The 15310-nt window shown below is 49.5% G+C and overlaps 1 protein-coding gene across 1 annotated transcript in view; it reads right to left on the minus strand.

Moving 5' to 3' along the window:
- LOC147707022 (adhesion G protein-coupled receptor F5-like) overlaps positions 1-15310 on the minus strand; it is a 580791-nt gene that overhangs the window by 271001 nt on the left and 294480 nt on the right. Inside the window, exon 10 of the mRNA XM_086926246.1 lies at positions 1616-1813. Coding sequence (XP_086782372.1) covers positions 1616-1813 — 198 coding nt within the window. The remainder of the gene's footprint in view (positions 1-1615; positions 1814-15310) is intronic.

A 15310-nucleotide genomic window follows, 5' to 3' on the forward strand; every position in this document is an offset into this window, starting at 1 on the left:
TAATAGATAAATGGAGAGTTTTAGCAGTACCATAGCAGTATAATTTCTCAAGCAATGTTCCAAAATACATAGGCAGTGCAAAGCTAACCAAACTTTCTATCTTTAAATACAGGGACAGTGAGACTTGATTTATATACATGTATATATATATACAGATGTAGTGAACAAGGTGGACTTGTCCACCGAAACGCGTCTGATCGTGTGCATTGGTTAATAAAAACCTTTGATTTTCATCCACGGAGTCGGTGCCTGTTCTTTTGGAAGTCAAGCCAGGATTGGACCAATATATATATATATATATATATATATATATATATATATAAGTCCAATGCCTGTTCCCAGATAGGAAAAAGCGCGACACAACTCCGAGGGTGAAGACAAGCTGCTTTATTGATTTTCGTTTTGCGCGTGGTGCTAAGTAGTTCCTGAAACGCTCAGGCATACGCGTTTCAAGCCTCCAATGGCTCTCATCAGTGCCGGTTCCACGAACTCCACGCTCGCTCTGGGGGTCAGATGGCTTTCAGGTGGTGGATAGACCGCACCCAGGATGGCGTCATCGAGCTCCTCCTCCAATATGGGATGTACTCGCCCCTCACACTCCTCCTGTTGAGCAGATGCATGCTGGAAGGCGTAGTCCTCAAGTGTGCCTGTACAGTGACAGCTACACTACTAACATCAAGTGATGTCCCAATTGTCTGGTTAAGGGCCACACTCCAGCTCAGGTGCCCCGCAGGATGAAACAAAGCCTCTTTTCAACCTCTTGATCAGGCGATCGTTATCGCCTCCTCTCTCCCCTTGCCGCTCCTCAAACCATGGTGGAAATCCAACAGCTGGGGGGGCACCGTGTATTGCAGTCTCGCCCACGGTCACTACACGGTGCGCCTGAACGAGAGGGTGTGCCGCCGAGTATATATATATATATCCAACAGTAACGTTGTCAAATTCGTTTCGTGAACAAGCGGCTGTGGCTGCGAAACGCGTTGGGTGTGATCGCCAAATAAACTTCACCTTGAATGCAGTTTGGGCCTCAACTTGTAGTCTTTGAAACGAATTTGACAACGTTACTATTGGATGTATTGGGGTAAGGCGAAACCCTGTTGAGGCCCGCAATCCGAAAGAGGCGCGGGCTCATTTTCGCCAATTTTTTGGTATATATATATATATATATACACACACACACATACATACGTGGTGCGGAAGACACGTTTCCAGTGAGTATTTTGCAGGGGATCCCTGGAATTGCTTTAATTTCCACTGAAATACGTGTGGAATACGTTTTTAAACATCAGAGGAAAAAAACGAAAATATTAGATTTCTGACTCGTAAAAATATTTGCGAGCAGTCCTTTAAATGGGCCGGTACTGTCTGGTACGGAGTAACAGCACTTTTTATTTTGAGTGGGAGAGTGCCAGCACTTCTCAAGAGAAATTCTATACTTTTAATTGGAGAGTACCAGCACTTCTCGTACACAAGCAGGTACTCTGGTACAGAGTACCTGCACTTCTATGTTTCCATTTCAAGCACTGTTTGAGAGTCAGCCCTTGAGTTTAAAACTACATTACAATTCCAGTCACTGTGATTCAGGCATACATAAGGAAATGTAGACACTGCTTACCATGAAAGCCTTGTTCTCCCACTGTGCAATTTGCTTTAAGTTTTGTAATCTTGCCATTAGTGCAGCATTTGAATATGTCCACCTCATCACCACCACACACAACAATATCATGACTCTCCTCTTTCAGTAGCTGAACCACAAGTTCTTTCCTCTGTACATATATATTAAGGTCATCTTCCAGTGAGCAAGTGTAGCTTCCTGTGGACGAAATAAACGCAATTAAAAAACAAAAATGCCACAAATAATGGTGTTCATGTGTGTGACTAATAACGGGACATAGCCATTATCTCAGACAATGCACTTACCATTCATCCTTCATTTGTTTTATACTTGATTACTAGGATTGCTTTACTATTTGGTGCTTATCTTTCGGCCTCCCCTTCGACAACCACTATAATCAACTCTAACCAAGGTGCATGCTTGGCCCAGCAGGGTTTTCTTTGAGCCTGGAGAAGGTGAGGAATGGGATCAGGGGCCCCCTAGTGGTGAAAGTTATGTGCAGTGACATCACTGTGGCCCAAGATGTTGGCTGCTGCTCATTTGTTGCAGTCTGAGGGAGCTGGGCCTTTTGGAACTGCCTACCATGAGAAGGGGGAGCTGGTAGGTATTCTCCCACTGAGGTGCAGACAAAAATGTCTGTGTCGCAAGACTAATAATCAGATGTTGCTAACCATAAGTGGTTGCATGGCCTGGCCTCCCATGCTAAAAGGAGTTTCGCTTTGTTAGACCTTCATCAACCAGTCTAGCAACTTGATTGTGAGCAACAGGCAGAATCATGTAGAGCGCCAAGGAAGCATGTGCCACAGGAACCTCAGCTAACAAATATGCTAAGTTTGGTCTGCGTGTGAAAATGATGAGCCGTTTGCCAAAGGGACACTGTGCCAGATATGTTCGCCATACACTCATGACAATAGCTTGTTTCCGCTCATATAGAGCAAACGACCTTGAAAAAACAACACCAAAGTCTTCCCACTTGGTTTTTCTTACCTTCTTTGCACCAGTGGAATATTGCTTGTCACATGCCACTCCCACTGAAACCTCACCACCCACAAGTAGCAGGGCTGCAGATGCTAAAGACAATGGTAATTTGGCTGGAATAATGACTGCCTAGCTTGGGCCTGCCTAAGACACTTCCATCCACCCCAGCTTCATAGAAATAACTCTCTTAGGCCTTTTGTACTGGCAGGAACCACTCAGACTATAATTGCCCTCTGACACTTTCAGCCTTCTGCTGAGCTGCCCTGGACACATACCTTCTAGAATCAGGTGTTGCCACTTCCCTAACATTGTTCATGTAACCCAACCTGTAAATTACTTTGCACTGCACACAGCGGAAGAGCATGATAAATCTCCCTCCAGAATCTCTGTCCAGGCCATCTCTCTTTGTCTGAATGTCAATTGAGCAATCTATCAATACTATTGACTTTCATTGACTTACCCTCCCACTTCCTCTTTTCTACAGTGGTAATTAAGGGGCATATTAACAACAATGCGCGATACGTATCGCAAAACACGTTTAGAGCGTTTGTCATTATCACCGTCTATTGCGGGATCACATCACCGTGTTAGAGGCATATTTGCAACGCTTTGCTAACAGGCAATGTGAAATCCGGTGAGAATGAGTATTAGCATGCGAAATCCCACGATAAGTGAACTGCGCTAATGAAAATGTAGATAATATGGAGATGTGGACTTAACCTTGTGATCCACCTCCCATCATACAGATTGCTAAGTCGGAAAAAAGGAGACGTTAGATTACAGCGATAACCACAGTCAGCCTGGCTTTTACTATCGCTTCGCTTGTCCTGGGCCGGCTTACAAATACTGCGATGTCTGGTTAGCGAGTTTTTCCCTGTTGTTTCTGGGAAGCAATGCCTACTTCGCATTTCATTATCGATGCGGGCCGAGGCGTTGATGTAACGGCTGCTACCATGCGTTAATGCATGTTAGCAGTGCTTTGATGATAATGAGTTAGAATAATCGCCGCTTTTCCGGCACTATGTGCCGGAAAAGCGGCGTTATGTTTCTTGTTGATATGCCCCTGAGTATGCACACTCAGCCACGTCATTTGCAAACACTTAAGGTAATATGTGGTACAGCTACGACAGGCAGGGGGGGGACGGTCTGCATATAGTTTGAGGTTTCTGTAGAATGGTTGTTTTTTGGAATGCTGTTTTCAAGAGTTTACAATTAGCGATCAATGGATTACCAGCACCATCAATAAATCAATGTTTGTTGGGTGTATTCCCTTCAACGAGATTCTCAAAGTTGAGGATGCGGATTGCAGCATTGGGCATGGTGTGGCCAAGTGTCAGATCACCATACATTCGGTCTCGGCTGGGAGCCCTAGTCAAGAAGTTTGAAGAAAAGATTTGCGTGAATGGGCAATTGCAGATGAAAACCATTGAAAGGGTAAAGGGGACGAGTGCCTGACTGAAGACATTTCTGAATGGGCTGGGATGCTTACCAAATTAGTGGATTCCCTGAATAATAGATCACCTTGATTCAGATTGCATACTTTCAAGACTCCATTGAAGAGGTGCACTGTGGCGTACCTATGTCAGCTGAGTGATGTTGCTGGGACTGGATCATGGGTGGAACAATGAAAGAGATGGTTGTATGGGTGGCTGGGTGTTGCAGTGGGTTACGGTGGAAGTATGGACACATGTATTTTGACATGTTTTAATTGTTTCTCTTTGTATTTTGCACAATAAAGTTTTTTTGTTTTTTTTTTTAAACATGCACTACAACTGGCAGTTGGACTGGCTGCCTTTTTGACAAATGTCTTCCATATTGTTGACAATGTACCCAATGGTGTTCTTTCTCAGCTAGTCTCCACCCTCTGAATACCGTCAACTTGTTTGCTTAAAACTCAACTCATCTAAGACGGAGGTTATGCTGTTTGGAAATATTCAACCTTTGTGGTCCCCTTCATGGTGGCCTGAGGAATTGGGAATTCCACCCCAACCTGTTAGTAAAGTCAGAAATCTGGGAGTGATATTTGACAACAAGCTCCTTTTCCATCATCATGCGAATTCGGTAGTTTCATCTTCCTTTAACATCTTAAGGAAAATAAAGAAACTTTTACCGTATCTTCCCATAGCTTTGGGAAAAACACTTATATCCACACTGGTGTTTTCTCGCACTGATTACTGCAACGCCCTCTTCCTCAATGCTCAAAAAAAGGTTCTTTCCAAACTGCAACTAATACAAAATGCCTCCGCCAGAATTCTATTAGGCATTCCCAAATACAGCTCTGTTTCTGGACATCTGGACCAACTGCACTGGCTTCCAGTCAGAAGTCGCACGAAGTTCAAGACCCTCTGTATTGTCTATAAGGCAATAAATAACACGGGCCCTAAATTCCTGAGAAGTTCCTTTAAACCTTTGGCAACCCCTAGAACGTTGCGTTCTAAGACGGCTCACATGCTTCAGATTCCTAGAACAAGGAAAGTGACCTGGGGAGACAGATGTTTCACCATAGCAGCGGCGAAATTGTGGAACTCCCTTCCCCTTAACATAAAGATTAGTCCATCTTTGATTGTCTTCAGAAAGCAGCTAAAGACCTGGCTGTTTTCTCAATGACATTCCTCGTAGATCACTTTTATTTATTGTTTCAATGTTTAACCTCTGGTTAGTTAGCTTTTAGCTGTTAGCGCCGAGACACCCACGGGTAATTGCAGCGCTTTAAAAATTGCAAAAACAAATAAATAAATAATAAATAAATCAATGCATCACAAGGAGTAAAATCCATTCACTTAAAGGACTTCCCCAGTGCCATACAGGACCAGCTGTCGCAACAATCTTTGAAATGTAATAGCACGAAAACAACATTTCCATTATTCATCTTTGCTTAATCGACAGCTCTTGTTCACGTGTACTTTTTTTTTCTTTCAACTTGGACACTTTTCCCCAAACGGTTCCGCCTTTACCCTGCAATGTTTCGATTTTAAAACAAGCACAAGTTTGTTCTTACCATCCTGGGGCATAGCTTGAAGGCCATTGAAGATGGCTGCCTGATGAGACTTCTCTCTGTGGGTATCCTACTGCCAGCCTTTCTCAGTACTTAAAGAGTCAGTGAGTTTAACATTTCTTGTTTTTTCATGACACATTTTATTGGATTTTTAATCCTCCTCCAATGCAGCAAGAAAATGAAAACATGATCTGTATATAAAGTACTCACCCTCCCACCGCATCACGCAGTCTACCCATTTTAAAATTGGAATCTATATGAGTTACATAATGCATATTACGCCTGTTTTTTTCTCAGCCCCTCCAAACAGAGTCGAACGTTTCATCACTCAAAGAGAATCGACCGTGGGCTTGAACGGAGTCCCTCTACAGTTATACAAATCCCTCCAGAATGTATTGTGCTATTGGGGACATCTCCGTGACCTCTCCAATGGTATCTCAAGACTCAAGCAGTTATTCAGGCCCGAGCACCACCCTTCCACAGATGGGGTATCAGAAATTTTCCATTTTCTAGCATTATCGCATTCATCATCTAGAAATCCTACTCACAGAAACGCCATCGTGTGGCAGTCTGAGTCAATGCCAATTGTTATGTGCAGTAGCCCCAGCCTTGAACCTTCTGATAAATTCCACAATGGCACCCCTTCCAATGTATCATAAACCTCTGCCGGATGGCCGAATGATGTTGCATGACCAAATTGTGTGAAATAAATTGCCTGTGTGATGTTTGTAAAGAAGGCACACAGGAAAAACTATATGTCATATCACCAAAGCCTAAGTCGTGTGAGGTACAATTGAGGTAAGTACTTTAACTGAATCCAATGAAGTTCAGTAACAGTGTGGTCATGAGCCATTCTGGCTTCCGCACTCGTTGTTTGCCACCTCCCCAAGATTTCCCTTCCATGCCATCCTTAGTTTCCCAAAGACGTGATAGGTGTTGATTACCGGTGAACATTATATTTGAGAATCTTTGTGGATCTTCAATTCCCCCATTAATAATTTGGCCTCTAGCGGGTCACTGATTGCAGAAAAATTGTTTCCCTATAAGTAGAATGGTATACCCAAAAATATCGCAAAAAATAATATTTCAAACTAATATTGTTAAAAACCATGCATTTAATCATGTATCCTCTTACCTCCGACTGGATTCCGCGGTTCCTTTCTACTGTCCGGTTCGGGTAACACGCTCTCCTGTTTTGGAGTTTCTCCTTCCGATACAATGTTACACCAGTGTTCACCTGCTCCGACTAAATAAACAATCCTCTCGATATGGCTCAATGGCGCCCAAGCTTTGGCGCTTCAAATGTGGTGCAGTTCCCCACGGCGGAGCCAAGCCATACAATATTCTTCAAACCCTCTTTTCCAAGAAGAATGGAGACGAACTCACAGGCACTTTTGCAGTATTTTTCATTTATTTGTAATTCACACAGGTCATGGCTTCAACCAACGCATTTCAGTGTCATCCGACATCCTGATCACGGTTGATATCTCACGCTATGTTTGCAGTGTTTATACTTTTTTCACACAGATAACATCTGAACTTCCTGTTTCCTCACAGGAGGAATTATGGGACATGTAGTTCTGATACAACATTTTAGTCATAATTCATTCATTATTCATTCTACCCCCATAGAATAGCGATATTGACCCCCATTTTCCATTTTCATTTGAAAAAAAGATGGGTTGCAACAAAATTACCAATTTTATGATCCCATTCAGTTAATACTTTGTTTCCTGCCCTCCGATGGGCATACGCCAATTGGCTTCTGTGCTATTATGCTTATATAAGCCTGGGACATCTACAGATTCCTTTTAAGTATTATACTAATTCATCATGGAATCACAACCATATCAAATGGTATACCAACTTATCCTATAAATTATTGATTTACATGATTTTCTATAAAACCTTTGTTCAAAAATTCTACGAACTATTTACAATCACAAAATTAATGTAGAAAGGAAAAGGAAGGGGGGAAAAGAAATATAGAGAAAAAAATGGGGGGCCAAAAAAATCATAATTAAACAAACCAATATTCTCATATTTATAGACTATCATCACACATGAAGTTTGTATTGTGCTCGATGACCCGTGTGAATGACAAATAAATGAAAACTACTGCAAAAGTGCCCATGAGTGCGTCTCCATTCTTCTTAGAAATAAGGGTTTGAAGATAATATACATATATACGGCTAGTGAAGAAGACCGTCTGGTCGAAACTCGTCGCCAATAAATACTTTACCTTGAAACACGGACCCTAGAGTGCGAGTCTTTTTGTCATCTTGGTGAATGATACCAGGAGAACATTATATATATATATATATATATATATATATATATATATATATATATTCAACACGTCCGTGGTTCGTCGAAAGCAGACGGCACTCCAAGTTAGTGTTTCAAAAAATTGATTTATTGGGAGACCCCCTGCCCCCTCGATAGACGCATTTCACCTTTTCGGCTTTGTAAAAAAAAAAAATAATAATAATATATATATATATATATATATATATATATATATATATATATATATATATATATATATATATATAAATATATATAATTGCACACAAACAGAGAAACTGCACTCGAGGGGGTCAAATCCAAAGCGGATTTATTGCACACAGATAGTTAGGTTCAGACGCGTTTCGGCGGTACGCCTTCGTCAGTTATATATATATATTCACTTTCATCAACCACAGCACCCACTTGGGTTGGAATTTAAGGTAAAGACAGCCAAGACCAGAATACCTTGCGGCATAAGCCTGAAAAAAACATGTGATCCTGCCATGACGGGCGGGACCTCTTCTTAATAAATGGCAGGTGTTCCAAACCACGCTGTGTTTGCGGTTTGTTTGAAAGGCTCTGGAAGAAGGATTTGCATCCGAAACGCGTCAGCCTATGAAGCCAGATCATTGTCGGTTTTATGAGAAGGTGCCTGTTGCTGACCTCGCTGCATGAGAAAATGTGATAGTGTGGGCACTCTCACTATGGGCAACTTGAGTGTGTTGCGCTTTGGGAAGTCTTTCGACAGCACCTAGTAACATGCAGCTCTGCCTTATGCCTCACAATTAATTATACTTGCTGACGCGTTTCAGGGCACCAGCCCCTTCTTCTTGGGCAGCAAGGTACTCATTAAAAAGTGCATCCGTGTTCATTTACTCACTTTATTCATTAAGTATGACACACCCCCAGTGGGCGTGTAACAATTGCCTTGTGGGACATTAAGTCCGAGATGCAAGAATTATCACATTGATATCCTTTGGTAAGGTCAAACAGCATGGCTTGCATTGAAAAGTCATTAAAGGTAGCGATTCACACGGAGGAGCTAATTAGCATATAGCGCTGTACTTGCAATGTTCGAGCAGTCCAGAACTGCAGTCACACAAGCTGGTTGATGAAATCCTTCTCCAGCCTGTGTTGGTGCTCCTCCCCCCAAAGGCCAGCCGCTGTGTACAGTTTATGGTTTCCAATGTGCTTTGCGAAGTCACTCGACCGCACCAAGTAACATGTAGCTCCCCCTTAGGCCTCACATTTAATTATACTTGTCGACGCGTTTCAGGGCACCAGCCCCTTCTTGACAAGAACATCAAAGCCATTTGCCAGCAGCCACTTCACGCGCTCCGCAGGTCATAAGCAGTACCATCTGCTCGTGCCCAGCCCCCCTCCCAGCGCTGCCTTGAAGGCTTTTCCCACATGCAGGAGACAAGGTGAACACGTTTTCTTACGACTTAAAGCAGACCAGACATTTACAAACTTTACATTCACTTAATGCACCTCTTTAAGGCAATTGACTAATTTAGCCAAATAAATGCAATTTAGGCCAGACACAATCGTTGCCCCTCCATATTCATCTTCTAGTTATTGATTACACTTTTTGTATAGCTGACAATTATGTACTTTTGACAAAAATGTCCAAATTGCCATCACTGGTTTTGCCTGATCTTGGTATTAGTTTTACCCTGCAGGCTATTCCTTCTTGTTGTTCTGGTGCTTCTTTAGCTTTGTGTTCTCTTCACTATTCACTCACACCCTCACCCCCCTCACCATGCTCTCACCCTCATCCCCTCAAACCCCCACACCCTCACACACCCTCACCCCCTCACACACACCCTCACACACACCCTCACCCTCACACCCCCTCACCATCACCTCCTCACACTGCCTCACCCTCACACCCCCTCACCCGCACACCCCTCACTCGCACACCCCCTCACCCTCACACCCCCTCACCCTCACACACTCTCACCCTCATACACCCTCACCCTCACACACACACCCTCACCCCCTCACCCTCACTGAACCTCACCCTCACACACACACCCTCACCCCCTCACCCCCCTCACCCTCACCCCCCACCCTCACACACCCTTACCCTCACACACACACTCACAACCCTCTCACCCACTCAACCTCACCCCCTCACCGTCACCCCTCTCACCCTCACAAACCCCCTCACCCTCACACACCCCCTCACCCTCACAAACACCCTCACCTCCTCACACCCCCTCACACCACCTTACCCGCACACCCCCTCACCCGCACACCACCTACCCTCACACTCCCTCACCCTCACACCCCCTCACCCTCACCCCCTCACCCTCACAACCCCCTCACCCTCACTCTTTCACACCCCTCTTCCACTCCCTCACACTCTCTCACCCTAACATACACCCCCTCACCCCCTCACTCTCACACCCCCTCACACACTCAGATGCCCTAACCCTCACTCCCCCTAAACCTCACACACACACCCTCACCCTCACAACCCTCTCACCCTCACTCACCCTCACCCCTCATACCCCCTCACCATCACACCCCCTCACCCTCACACCCCTTACCCTCACCCCCTCACCCTCACACACCCTCATCACCTCACACTCACAACCCTCTCACCCTCACACCCCTCACCCCCTCCCCCTCACAACCCCCACACCCTCACACACCCCCTCACTCTCACACCCCCTCACCCTCACACCCCCTCACCCTCACACACACCCTCACCCTCTCACACACCCTCACCATCACACACACACTCACCCTCACTTACCCTCTCACCCACCCTCACCCACCCTCACACTCTTTCACCCTCACACACCCTCTCACACACACTCTAACCTACCCCCACACCCCCTCACCCTCACACCCCCTCACTCCCACACCCTCACACCCCCACACACCCTCAGACACCACACACCTTCAGACTCCACACACCACCTCACACCCCCTCACTCTCACACCCCTCACCCTCACACCCACTCACCCTCACCCTCACACCCTCACACACCCTCCTAACCTCACACACACACACTCACGCCTCACCCTCACAACCCTCACTCACCCTCACACCCCCTCACCCTCACACCCCCTCACTCTCACACCCTCACTCACCCTCACACCCCCTCACTGTCACACCCCCTCACCATCAAACCCCTCACCCTTACACACACACACACACACACCCTCACCCCCTCAACTTCACACCCCCTCACCCTCACACCCCTTACCCACACCCCCTCACCCCCTCACCCTTACAACCCTCTCACCCTCACTCACCCCCTCACACCCCCACACCCCCTCACCCTCACAAACACCCCCACCCACCCTCTGACCCACCCTCTCACCCTCACACAACCTTTCACCCTCACACACCCTCTCACCCGCACACACCCTCTCACCCACCATCACACACCCTCACCCACCCTCACACACCCCCTCACCCTCACACCCCCACACACACTCAGACCCCACACACCCTCAGACTCCACACACCACCTCACACCCCCTCACTCTCACACCCCCTCACCCACCCCCACACACCCTCCCAACCTCACACACACACCCTCACGCCTCACCCTCACAACCCTCTCACCCTCACACCCCCTCACCCCCTCTCCGTCACACCCCTCACCCTCACACACACACCCTCACCCCCTCAACCTCACCCCCTCACTCTCACCCCCTCACCCTCACACCCCTCACACACACACACCCTCACCCCTCACACTCACAACCCTCTCACCCTCACTCACACCCCCTCACACCCCCTCACCCTCACACCCCGCACCCCCTCACACCCACACCCCTTCACCCTTACAACCCTCTCACCCTCACTCAACCCCTCACACCCCCACACACCCTCACCCTCACACCCCCTCACCCTCACACACACCCTCCCTTACCCTCTCACCCACCCTCACACACCCTCCCACCCTCACCCACCCTCACACCCCCTCACACACACCCTCACATACCGCCTCACCCCACACCCCCACACCCTCACACCCCCACACACCCTCAGACCCCACACACCCTTACCCTCTCACCCCCTCACCCTCATACACCCTCACACCCCCTCACCCTCACACCCTCACTCACCCTCACCCCCTCACACACCCTCACCCTCACTCACCCTCTCACCCTCACCCACCCCCTCACATACCCCCTCTCCCCACACCCTCACACCTCCACACACCCTCAGACCCCACACACCCTCAGACTGTTAGACGGACCGGGAGGGTCGGCCGAGGACAAGGGGAGAGGTCTCCGGGGAGAGCCGTCTCCAGCGATCGTACAGACAAGTAACTTCCCCCCCACAGACGGACACCACACCAGGATAAGGTTCAACGATACTTTATCAGCAATTCTTTAGTTACGGTAGAATTATACAAGGAGGTCTGGACTCAGGGGTCCCCTCGATTCTGGTCTTTGGATTGGGAAAAGGGTAGCGGGACAGTCTTGTTACCAGTAGATGAAAATAGCTCTCAATCCTCGAGCTCGGCGTTCTAGATGATCGGGCCGCGGCGGAGCCAGCAGGTCCCGAGATGGATGAAGGAAGCGACGGTCCGCGGCGGAGCCAGCAGGTCCCGATGAAGATGGTGGTTACAAACGGTCCGCGGCCACGCCAGCAGGTCCCGACGACGATGATGATTACGAAGGTCTTGGCAGCGCCAACAGGCAGGACGATGGTTCGCAAGGCAGGGCTACGGCAGCGCCAGTAGTCCGTCAAGGATGAGTTCTTCACTGCGTCTCTCGACTCCAGGATACAACTGCCTTCCTGCTCTGGAGCTGCCCCAGTTATAGGGCTGATCCTCTTTGATGTCCGGACCCTCGCCCTTGGAGGTTGGGGGGTCCGGGATGAAGGGGTCCAGACACCCAGCAGGGGGGTGGAGCCAGCGCCCGGGGAGATGGTGGGCGAGCGGCACCTGGCGAGGGAGAGCCATCGACACCTCTTTCTCCCATTGACCCGCCAAGTAGTCCGCTCACCTCCTGGGTGGATGATGGTGCCGGGATGTCTGAGGCCTGGCCAGGCCCAGGATCGGGGTCGATCGGGGGCCACGCGGCCTCGTGGCGGAGTGTCCAAGATGGCACCCAGGCTGGGCGCGCGGGCCAGTGAGGGATCGGGCCCACGAGGTCGATATGTTCAGAGGCAAGGGTCCCGGAGGGGACGGAAAGCGTGAAGTGGTGGTGTGTGACACTTGAGGGACCGGGCTCGGGCCTGGTCGGGCAGAGGGGGAGCGGCCCTTCACGTGGCCTGTCCAACATGCGTCCCCCCCAGCTGAAGGCGGGGAGAGTCACCCATCTTCTTGGGGACTCTCCTCGTCGAGGCGGAAAAACCGGGACAGGCCATCTGCGTTGGCGTGGTCTGGCCCAGGCCGGTGTTCAACAGTGAAGTCCATCCCTTGTAGGGAGATGGACCAACGTAGTAGCTTTGGGTTTTCCCCCCGCATCTGCATCAGCCACTGCAGGGGTCGATGGTCGGTCTGCACCCGGAAGTGTGTGCCAAAGAGGTAGGGCCGGAGCTTTTTGAGGGCCCATACCACGGCGAAGGCCTCTCTCTCGATGGTGCTCCAGCGTTGTTCTCGAGGTAGGAGTCGCCTGCTGATGAAGGCCACTGGCTGGTCAAGGCCTTCGGTGTTCAATTGAGACAGGACCGCCCCAATGCCGTGGTCGGAGGCGTCCGTCTGTACGACGAATTCCCGGCTGTAGTCGGGGGCCTGGAGCACAGGGGCGGAGCACATGGCGGCCTTCAGTTGTTCGAAGGCTGTTTGACAATCTGGGGTCCAGTTGACCTTCTGGGGTTGATTTTTGGACGTGAGCTCCGTGAGGGGCCCCACTATGGTACCATAGTCTTTCACGAACCGTCTGTAATAGCCCGTGAGTCCCAAAAAGGCGCGGACCTCGGTCTGGGTGATGGGGGGCTGCCAGGACTGGATGGCGGCAATCTTAAGCTGCAGGGGGGCCACCAGGCCGCTTCCCACCTGGTGTCCGAGGTAGGTTACGGACCCCTGACCAATTTGGCATTTGCCGGCCTTGATCGTGAGGCCAGCTTGCTGAAGGGCCTGTAGCACCGCTCGGAGGTGGTGGAGGTGGTCGGACCAGTGGTGGCTGTACACAGCGATGTCGTCTAGGTAGGCGGCGCTGAATCCTTCGAGCCCGGCCAAGACCTGGTTGACTAGCCGCTGAAATGTTGCGGGGGCATTCTTCATGCCGAAGGGCATGACCTTGAAATGATAATGGCCATCAGGAGTGGAAAATGCAGAGCGTTCTTGGGCCCGGGGTGTGAGGCCGATCTGCCAGTAGCCCGCCGTCAGGTCGAAAATGCTGAGGTAGCGGGCAGCTCCCATGCGGTCGATTAGTTCATCTGCCCGGGGGATGGGGTGTGCGTCCGTCCTGGTGACCGCATTCAAGCCCCGGTAGTCGACGCAGAACCGGAGTTCCGGTGTGGTGCCGGGAGCGGCTGCTTTGGGGACCAGTACTACTGGGCTGGCCCAGGGGCTGTCTGAGGGCTCAATGACCCCGAGGGTGAGCATTTTGGTTACTTCTCCCTGGATGCAAGCCCGTACCCGATCTGGTACGCGGTAGGCCCGGTGGCGGATAGGGGGGCTGTCCCCCGTGTCCACATCGTGCACACACCAGGAAGTGACACCTGGGGTGAGGGAAAACAGGTCGGCGAACTGCAACAGAAGGTCCCGACATTCCTGGCGTTGGTCCAGGGTGAGGGCTCCCGAGAGTCGGACCCCATCCACGGAGCCATCTTTCTCCCCAGTCCGTAGGAGGTCAGGAAGGGGTTCGGAGTCTTCTTCGGCTCCATTGTCTGTGGCCATCAGGAGGCTGAGTTCTGAACGCACAAAGTGGGGTTTCAGCCTATTAGCGTGGAGGACTCGGAGGGGGTTCCGTGAAGATTCCATGTCGATGAGATAGGTGACAGGACCCTTACGTTCGACTACTTTGAAGGGCCCCGTCCACTTGTCTTGCAGGGCGCAGGGCTCGGTGGGGGACATGACCCATACCTGTTGTCCGGGTTCAAATTCGATGGAGGAGGCATTCTGGTCATACCACTTTTTCATGTCCTCTTGACTGGCCTCCAGGTTTGCTTTTGCCAGTTCTCTGAACCGTCGGGTCTGGTTGCGGAGGGTCAGGAGGTATTTGAAGACATCCGGGGGGTTCTTTAGAGGGGGCATTTCCCAGCCTTCCTTGACTAGACTGAGAGGCCCCCGTACGGGGTGTCCATACAACAACTCAAACGGGCTGAAGCCGAGGGACTTCTGGGGGACCTCTCGATATGCGAAGAGGAGGCACGGCAGCAGCACATCCCACTGGCGACGGAGGGGCTCTTCCAACCCCCCAATCATCCCTTTGAGCGTGCGGTTGAACCGCTCAACGAGTCCGTTTCCTTGAGGGTGATAGGGGGTCGTGAATCGGTAGGTGACCCCACA

Source organism: Lissotriton vulgaris, chromosome 6, assembly GCF_964263255.1.
Source record: "Lissotriton vulgaris chromosome 6, aLisVul1.2, whole genome shotgun sequence".
Taxonomy (NCBI): domain Eukaryota; kingdom Metazoa; phylum Chordata; class Amphibia; order Caudata; family Salamandridae; genus Lissotriton; species Lissotriton vulgaris.